Raw genomic sequence first — 9,915 nt, forward strand, 5'->3', positions numbered from 1 at the left:
TTCTGAGTAGTAACTTGATGTGACCGCAGGTGTAATCATATCGTCCAAGCAGTTTGACTTGAGTCCCAATGAGTGTTGTGTTGTGTGAAACGGCGCCAGCCGCCTAACGTGTTTCTAGACGGTTTGAATTGCATATTGAATTTTTGCGACTGTTCGGTGGTCGTGGTAGGAGGTGAGCGGTTGCCTTCTTCTTCTATAAATAGTGTGCTTGCTTCTCCGTCATCTTCACACATCTCACTGCTGCTTGTTGCTTACTCTCTTCTCTTCTCTTCTACTCCATCATGGGCAAGAGCAAGAAAGGCGAAAGTTCCTCGCACCATTCCGGCGATAAGCGGAAGCGCGAGCCGACTCCTCCCTCGGAGGATTTCAGCGACTCTGAGTACTCGGAGGAGGAGTTATCCTCCGAGTCCGAGGGATCACCGGTCCCGCCTCTCCCCCGGCGTCATCTGACGACTCAGACGACTCCCAAGGGATTGTTGTAGAAGTGTGGACCTACATCCGGGTCATCGAGCGCGCCGGGCTTGAGGGCGCAGATGAGTCGGAGGCCTCCTCGGAATCGTCTGAGGAGGGCGGCGGTGACGGCGATGGTGATGGCGACGACGACGGCGGAGGCGACGGCGATGGAGACGACGGAGGCGACGGCGACGGCGGCGATGGCGATGACAAGGGCGACGGCGACGACGGCGATGGCGATGACAAGGGCGAAGGCGAGGGCGACGACAGCAAGGGCAGCAGGAAAGGCAGCAACAAGGCCAGTGGCTAGGCACCATTGGTTTAACTATTAGTATAGTTAAGTAGTAGTAGAAGTAGTATCAGTAGAGTAATGTAGTAGTAATCAGTAGTATAGTGTAGTGAAATGTAGTGTAATGTATCAAACAGTGGGAAGAAGACCGACTCATAATGAGTTGGTTTTTAAGTTTGGTAATACTTCCCCTCCTTTTTATAATGAAGAAGTCTTTATCCCACTCTGTGTACGTTTCTTTGCTTTCCTGCCGTTACTTTTCCAGTTGGTCGATCGACCGTGCTTACGCTTAACCTAGCCGTTGTTCTTGGAAGTAATACTTTTGTAACGACTTGGAATCGTCGAGCCGCATTTTAGATCTGCCTGCATATTTGTAGAGAAAACACGGCTGATTTACTGTTAGTATCTTCGGAGGTAGCAGCTGAGTGGTTTTTTTTGTGACGCTGGTGTTTTAGAGGTAATAGCCGAGTCCTTTTGAGCCACGTCAGCGCTTCAGGAATGATGGCCGATTGATTGCTGGTGACGTCGGCATTTTAGAAATAACAACTGAGTGATTACTGGTCACGTCGGTGTTTTAGAGATAACGACCGAGTGAATACTGGTAACGCCAGCCGTTTTAGAAATAACGGCTGAGTTATATTGGGCCACGTCGGCATTTTGGAAACAACGATCGAGTGATGACTGGGCACTTCACTGTTTTTAGAAATAACAGCTGAGTTATACTGGGTCACGTTGGCATTTTGGAAACAACAGCCGAGTGATGACTGGGCACTTTTTGGACATGGCATCTGGCCCGGGAAAACCCCATTTGTACCGCGCTGTCGTATGCCTCTGCATTCTGAGCCCTAGCCCTGCTTTTCCGCTTCCAGACCTTCTCTGTTTCCTTGTGATTTTGCTTCCGCTCAGTTCGTCAGCGAGATTGAGATGGCGCCCAAGCGGAAGAGTCAGAATTCCTCTGCTGCGATCATTCCTCCCATCGATCCCAACAGTCAGTTGCCTTTCGCAGGTAACCACATGTCTGTTGTTTCTGAGTCTGACCTTCTTCATCTTGTCTCTGTCGGAGTTCTTCCTCCGAAGGAGCTTTGTTCTTGGCGGATCTGCCGTGGGGTCACTGTTCCGACGGAGGACACCCACGAGTCCGTTATTTACATTCCTTTTCTCATCCGTAGCTTTGCTCTTCCTATTTCTCCTTTTTTCCGCGGTCTCCTTGATTTTTATCATCTGAATCCCAATTCCATTCTGCAAGTTTTTGTTTTTGTTCATCTATGTGAGGCCTACCTTGGTATTCTGCTACACTTTGGTTTGTGGAAGTACTTGTACCACTATCGGCTTGGGATGGCCGGGGGGGGCAGCACCAGCTCGTGGGCGGTGCGAGTCTGGAGATGCGCCGTGGGAGGAAGACAGAGTACCTCGATATCCCACTTAAGGACAGCATCAAAGGATGGCGCCTGGAATGGTTTATTGTTGAGAATCATGGAAACTCCCTCCCCCCGGTCAGGGAGACAGCCGGACGTTCGTGCTTCAAGTTGGACTAAATCTCCCATAGATTTGGAGATAGCTGAGGCCAGAGTTCTGCTTGCCGAAGTCGGTTTGTTGAAAGAGAAGGGTCTGACTGCTGAAGCTGTAGGTGCAGATTTTGTTTTCAAGAACATTCAGCCACTGAAGGACAGAGCGTACCCGGCTTATCTGTATCATGGTATCGCTGATTCAACTCGGGTTACCAACAGAAGGATTCCTGCTGTGGATCTGGTAAGCAGGTTTGAAATGATTCTTAGAGGTAAGGTGTCGAATATCTGTGCCCCTGTTGCGTATTCTGCCTGGAATCTGCCTCCTTCCAAGACTTTCATCAGTTTTGTGTCAAATCCCCCCGCTGGTGACAGTGGTTTGGGTCTTAGAGTACGACCCTCTCCCGAAGAAGTTGAGGCTTTGGTTGATTCGCTTGATGATATCCCCAATGATGAGAGACAGGTTCATTTTGAGATGCCCATAAACCCACGCGATGTAGAGATAAGTGTCATGCTGGATATGTTGGCTGCGGATTCCTCTGACTCGGTTCCTGCTGAAACGCTAGCTGTGGCAACTATCCCATAGCCTAAGAAGACTTTGACTTCCCAGAGATCTGATAGCATTCGCCCGAAGCGTCCTCGCCAAGCCAATCGACCAACTTCTCCTGCTGAGGGGAAGAAGAAGAAAAAGAGACGACTTCGGCGAGTGTCATGCTTGAATCAGGATGCCAGCCCTTCTGCTCCCGCTGCTGAGGAAGTGCCAGTGGAGCTTTTTACTGGAGTTGATCCCAATGGGTGTGACCGGGCTGACGCTGACCCCAATGGGTGTGACCTTGATGATGCTGAGCCCAATGGGTGCAATCCAGCCAGAGCAGATCCCAATGGGTGTGTTGTTCGTATTATCGACGAGGATGAGGAAGAGGAGGAAGAAATCCCCTTGATTCGGAAGAACAGTCGGCGCTATATAGTCAGTGGGGAGAGTAGTGAATTTCCTTCTCTAGCTTTGTCTGCTCTCGTTGGTTTGTAGGAATTATCTCTGGCAAATTTTGATCAGGCTCTCGAGGATGTGGTCCCTGAAGATCTGCTGTCCGAGCCGACAGATGGTGGTATGATGGACGTTTGCACTGATTTGCATGATGTTGGGTTAGAGTTATCCCGAGCAGCGTCTCCTGCCTCATCGACCTTAGAGTGCGGTCTTCATAGTCAACTGATCCAGATTGCTCCGCTCCCATGGAAGTGACTGAGAATCCTCCAGCCTTAGATGTGGCTGCAGCAGAGAACCTGATCCCCAAGGATGGCGCCAGCGTTTGCCCAGCCCCCGAGGGTGTTGCCGGTAATGACCCGGCTCAGGTGGGCAGCGCGAGCTGTGACCCAGCCCCCGAGGGTGTCCGAGCGGGTTCCCCTTCTCACACTTACATGGATGTTCACGTCGAGTCCTCACCTCCACATTCTGATTGCATGGCAGCAGCACGTGCTTCGAATCAGGAAGTCGCCTTAGAGGCCGGCGCACCTGCTGCTAGAGTTTTGATTCCTGCCGGTGATGCTGAGTTGGTCCTCAGTGATGCTCTGCCAATTGCCTCGGTTGATGATCCTTCGTCAAGTCGCCAACTGGCTTCCCATGATTTGGGGCTTCCCTCGTTCGTCTCCAATCTCCTGGTAATTTGGCTTTTCCTGATCTGACTATACTCCGGGTGAAATACTGTCTTTGCACTCATTTGTTTTCATTACCAGGCTTTGGTTGACGAGATGGCTGGTCAGCTGAGATCGCAAGGTGCCTCTGTCCCGGAAAGAGCTCTATCTCTAACACTGTGGAATCCAGTGCTACTTCAGCGGCGAATATCTGAGTTGGAAATGATAAATCTTGGTTAGTGCCTTTTGCTTCCTCCTTGGCTACTTGATTAATCTGCTTTCTGACTGATTGTCCTTATTTAACCATTTCATGTTAGATATGACCCGGCGGTACTCTGATCTTGAGGAGAAATATTCTCAAGGTCAGATGGATTTAGCTCGGCGGTACTCTGACCCCGAGGAGAAGTACTCCCAAGGTCAGAGGGACTTGGCTCGGGTTTCTGCTTCTCTGAATGATGCCAACACTTTGAATTCCTCTCTCAGTGCTCAGCTTGATTCTGAAAAGGTAGCCGATGAATTAAGTTTTACTTGACTTTCTCTCCTGTGTTCTTACTCCCTGCTTGATGTTTGAGAGCTGATTCTTGTCTGCATGAGGAAAAACGTGTCCTTGCAACTTCTCGTGACAACCTTGACAAGTTGTACCGCGACGCCAGTAATTCTTTGACTATCTTGGAGAGGAGCCATCGTTTCACCATGGAGGACTTAGATAATCACCGTTACAAGCTACAAGAGTCCCTGGATGAAATGATTCGTCTTAGGCAATTGATCTCGAGCAAAGATTCTGTCATCAAGGATCTACGCGGTTCCAAAAGATCAGTCATCCAAGAGTTAGAAGCTGCTCGACTTGCTGTCAAAGCTGCTGAAGACACGTCTGCCACTTTGAAGGCCCAGCGCGACAAGGCTATGGACAAAGCCATTCGCGCGGGGCAAATTTTGATGAGAAGACCCGGTGTAGTTGTTCCTGATGACATAATCGCCGACATCAACGCTGCTCCTGATTCTTCAAGCCGTCCTTCTTCGTCGGTTGCTCCTGAGAAAAACATTGCCAAGTAGAAACATTGAATGCATTGTATATGTGGTTAGTGTACTCGAATATTCTGCCAGAAAGTATTTCCAGTACTGAATGCTATTATTATTTTCCTGTTGTTTGAATTCAACAGTTGCTACAATTGCCGAAGTAAGTGCAGCGCGATGGTTTTGAAACTTCTTTTTATTTCACGAGGCATAGAGATCGCCCTGAGATGAGTAGTTGCAAGCGTGCTTGTGTAGGATCGAGCAGATATGAGCATGATGTGCCGATTTAAGTCATTGCCGACTTAAACCGACTGCTCTATTAGTAGGGTATAGTGGTCACCCTGAGTTAAGTAAGCGTGAGAATGTCACACCGCCTTAAGTCGTCGCCGACTTAAGTCGATTGCTCCGTTAGTAGGGTATAGTGGTCACCCCGAGTTAAGTAAGTGCGAGCATGTCACACCGCCTTAAGTCATTGCCGACTTAAGTCGATTGCTCCGTTAGTAGGGTATAGTGGTCACCCTAAGTTAAGTAAGCGCGAGCATGTTACACCGCCTTAAGTCGTCGCCGACTCAAGTCGATTGCTCCGTTAGTAGGGTTTAGTGGTCACCCTGAGTTAAGTAAGCGCGAGCATGTCATATAGCCTTAAGTCGTCGCCGACTTAAGTCGATTGCTCCGTTAGTAGGGTATAGTGGTCACCCTGAGTCGAGTAAGCATGCAGATTGACAATAAATAGCTCGAGTGCCTTTGAGAATGAAGTCTTTTTATTGATGACATATTTCCCAATTTACAGAATACAATGCCATCCCAATAGCTTTTGAAATCTAGCTAGGGGTAAAACTTCCTGAGATGCTCTATATTCCATGAGTTCCCTATTTCCGTGCCGTCCATTTGAGTAAGACGATATGATCTAGGCCGAGTGACTTCTGCTACTATGAATGGCCCTTCCCACAGTGGCGACAATTTGTGCCGTCCTTCCCCCGTTAGAATTCGGCGGAAGACGAGATCTCCCACTATGAAGGATCGATGTCGTATGGCCATATCATGGTAGCGCCTTAGAGTTTGCTAATACCGGGCTGACTGCATCACCGTATTCAATCGTTCTTCTTCTAGCATATCAACATCCTCTAGTCTGGTAGTCTCAGCTTCTGCTATGTTCTCGAAGATTAATCTTGGTGCCCCAAACTTGAGATCAGCAGGTAGCACTGCCTCCGAACCGTAGACCATAAAGAAAGGAGTGTTTCCATGCAAAGCTCGGCTGGGTTGAGTTCTCAGGCTCTAGACAACATACGACAACTCTCTGATCCACTTTCCTGCGAACTTTTCATTCTTATCGAAGACCTTCTTTCTGAGTGCTTCCAATATCATTCCGTTGGCTCTTTCTACTTGCCCGTTGGCTCTCGGGTGCGCCACCGAGGCATACTTGATCTGAATGCTTTTTTGTTCACAGAAATCGAAGAACACTGAGCTAGTGAAATTGGATCCCAGGTCAGTTATGATACTGTTCGGTATCCCGAATCTGAATATTATGTCTTGTATGAATTCCACTGCTTTAGCTGAAGTTAGAGAAGCGATGGGCTTGTATTCTATCCACTAGGTGAATTTGTCAATAGCAACCAGTATATGAGTGCATCCTCCTTGAGCTTTCTTGAAAGGTCCAATCATATCCAGTCCCCAGCACATGAATGGCCATGTTACAGGTATGTTTTGCAGTTGTTGCGCTGGTAGATGTTGCTGTTTTGATAAGTATTGACATGCTTCACATCTCTGGACTAACTCGGCGGCATCACTTTTTGCTGTCGGCCAATAGAAACTAGACCTGAAGACCATCCCAACCAGAGTCATGGACGATGCGTGTATCCCGCATTGCCCAGCGTGGATCTCTTCTAGCAGTTGCTGCCCAGTAGCCGAAAGAATGCACTTCATGAGAACTCCTGTCGCGCCCCTTCTGTATAGTGTTTCCCCGATGAGAGTATAATGAGCCGACTGTCTTGCAATGCGCTCTGCTGCGTTTCTGTCATCTGGTTCCTCCTCATTCTTGATGTATCTGATGATTGGTTCCCTCCAGTCATCAGAATTTGACTCTGGTTGGCTCAGAATATTGCACTCTTCTGCCCGATCTGATGAAATGCTTGGGTGTAGTACTTCTTGGATGAAAACTCCAGGCAGGACTTGAGCCCGACTCGATCCTAGCTTTGACAACGCATCTGCTGCCCCGTTGCGATCTCTCTCCACATGATGGAATTCCAGCCCTTCAAATTTGTCCTCTAGCTTTCGGACGGCTGTGCAGTACTTGCCCATGGAATCGTTCGAGCAATCTCACTCCTTGTTTATCTGACTTATGACCACCAGTGAATCTCCATCTACCATTAGTCTTTTGACGCCCAGCGATATGGCAATGTTCAGTCCATGAATTAAAGCTTCATATTCTGCTGCATTGTTGGACGCTGAGAATAGTAACTGAAGAGCATATTTGAGTTGTTCACCTCCAGGTGCAATGAAGAGGATCCCTGCGCCTGCCCCCTGTAGTTTCAGCGAGCCATCGAAATACATCTGCCATACTTCTGCAGTTTTTGGGTTATCTGGCACTTGTTGCTCGGTCCATTCTGATACGAAGTCAACTAGCGCTTGAGTCTTGATTGTAGTACGGGGTCGAAACTCAATGTCATGGGCTCCCAGCTCACAGACCCACTTGGCTATCCTTCCAATGGCTTCTTTGTTGTGGAGAATATCCCCTATTGGAAATCCAGTGACTACTATGACTTTGTGGTCATCAAAGTAGTGACGGAGCTTGCGCGCAGTTAGAAGTACTGCATACAGTAGTTTTTGAACTTGAGGATATTTCTTCTTCGAGGGTCCCAGAACTTCACTGATAAAATAGACTGGATGCTGTACTGGATGGGCATGTCCTTCTTCTGCTCGCTCGACTACCAACGCGGTGCTCACCACGTGCTTCGTGCAAGAGATATATAACAGTAGATCTTCTGCCGGTTGACTCGGCGTGCCTCGGTGCGGCGGCTTTAGCACTGGTGGTGTTGTTAAGAATCTCTTCAGCGCATCTAGGGCTTCCTGAGCCTCTAAGGTCCACTGGAATTTGTCCACTTTTTTGAGCAATTTGTAGAACGGCAGTCCCTTTTCTCCCAACCTTGATATGAATCTTCTTAGAGCCGCCATGCATCCAGTAAGCCTTTGTACTTTCTTTGTGACCGCGGTGCATCCATCCTCATGATAGCATCGATATTTTCTGGGTTAGCTTCAATTCCTCGGTGGCTGACAATGAATCCGAGCAATTTTCCAGCTGGTACTCCGAAGACACATTTTTCAGGATTGAGCTTCCATCGATATCGCCGCAGACTGTTGAAGACCAGCTGTAAATCTTCAATGAAATTTTCTGAGTTTTATGTCTTGATCACCACATCGTCCATATAAGCTTCCACATGCTTGCCCCAGTGATCGACTAAGCATGTCTGAATGGCTCTCTGGTAAGTCGCTCCAGCATTTTTGAGACCGAACGACATGGAGGTATAGCAGAAAGCTACAAACGGGGTGATGAATGTTGTTTTTTCCTCATCTTCTTTTGCCAGGCTGATCTGATGTTACCCAGAATAGCAATCCAAGAAAGACAAAACAGAACATTCGGCGGTCGAGTCTACCACCTAGTCTATTCTAGGAAGTTCGAAGGGATCCTTCGGACAGTGTTTGTTGAGATCTGTATAGTTGACGCACATGTGCCAATACACTTTATTCTTTTTAGTACAAGAATAGGATTTGCCAACCACTCGGGATGTAGTACTTCTCTAATGAATCCCGCCGTGACCAAGCGAGCTAGCTCTACACAGATGGCTTCTCTCTTATCGGGCGTGAAACGTCGTAATTTCTATCGGATCGGCCTCGCCTGGGGATAGATCTTCAGTTTGTGCTCGGCCAGTTCTCTCGGGACTCCCGGCATATCCGCAGGTTGCCATGCGAATACGTCTCGATTATCTTGCAGGAACTGGACGAGCGCGCCTTCCTATTTGTCATCCAGGCTGGAGCTAATGATGGCAGTCTTGCGTTCATCAGCGAACCCGAGGTTGATCCTTTTGGTTTCTTCAGTCGGCCGCATAGAGGTTATGGCTTGAGCTTCGTTCGCGGGCACCGTGAGGTCTTCCTCAGGCTTTGAGTTCGCCTGCGCAGAAGAGGTCGCCGACGGCTTGGTGGTGAGGGCCGCCTGAATGGCCACTCGGAAACACTCTGCGGTGCCTTGGAAGTCGGTGCGCACAGTCAAGATTCCTTGTGGTCCCGGCATCTTCAATATCATGTAAGTATAATGTGGAATGGCCATGAACTTCGCCATTCCAGACCTGCCGAAGATCGCGTTGTATCCGCAGTCGATGTTCGCCACCTCGAACCTCAGGTACTCGGTTCTGTAGTTCTCCAGAGTTCCGAAGGTGACCGGCATGTAGATGTGCCCAAGCGGATACTCTCCTTTAGTCAGCACGATGCCGAAGAAGGGAGTGTCTGACTCGTGGAGCTCTTTGAGGGTGACTCCCAAGCCTTGAAGCGTCCGAGGGAAAGTGACGTTGATGCTGCTTCCTCCGTCCACCAGAACCTTCTTTACCCGGCTCTCTCGGATCACCGAGTCGACAAGGAGCGGGTACTTGCCCAGATGATCGAAGTTGAGCCATTGATCCGCCCGAGTGAAGGTGATCGGGTGCTCGGACCATCGATACGGGGCAGGAGGACCGGTGGTCACCACCAGTATCTAACGGTCGTTGAGCTTCTGTTGCCTCTTGCTTTCCTGCGACCCATGTCTGCCGAAGATGACATTGACTTCCCCGTCGACGCGCGGGAATGCTCTGCCTCCTCCCCCTTCCTGTCGTTGGGGCTATCGAGGTTCTCCGGGTGCTCCTCGAGGTGGGGAAGGTGGTAGAGGTTGGAAGGGTCGGCCGTTCCCAACGGAGAGCTTGAAGTCCCTGCAGTTCCGGAGGGTGTGGCACATGTCCTTATGGTACGGGCATTGTGCGTCGAGGATGTCGTCCAGTGTAT

At 49.3% G+C, this 9,915-nt stretch overlaps 1 protein-coding gene across 1 annotated transcript; it reads left to right on the forward strand.

Annotated features, from left to right (window-relative positions):
* The first annotated feature begins 3,984 nt into the window (after positions 1-3,984).
* On the forward strand, positions 3,985-4,929 carry LOC109940293 (uncharacterized). Its single transcript, XM_020539729.1, has 3 exons — positions 3,985-4,111; positions 4,194-4,384; positions 4,471-4,929. Exons 1-3 carry the CDS (start codon positions 3,994-3,996, stop codon positions 4,927-4,929), a joined length of 768 nt encoding a protein of 255 aa, XP_020395318.1. The 5' UTR covers positions 3,985-3,993.
* Positions 4,930-9,915: the final 4,986 nt, after the last annotated feature.

The sequence above is a fragment of the Zea mays genome, chromosome 6 (genome assembly GCF_902167145.1).
Source record: "Zea mays cultivar B73 chromosome 6, Zm-B73-REFERENCE-NAM-5.0, whole genome shotgun sequence".
In the NCBI taxonomy this organism is placed as follows: Eukaryota; Viridiplantae; Streptophyta; class Magnoliopsida; order Poales; family Poaceae; genus Zea; species Zea mays.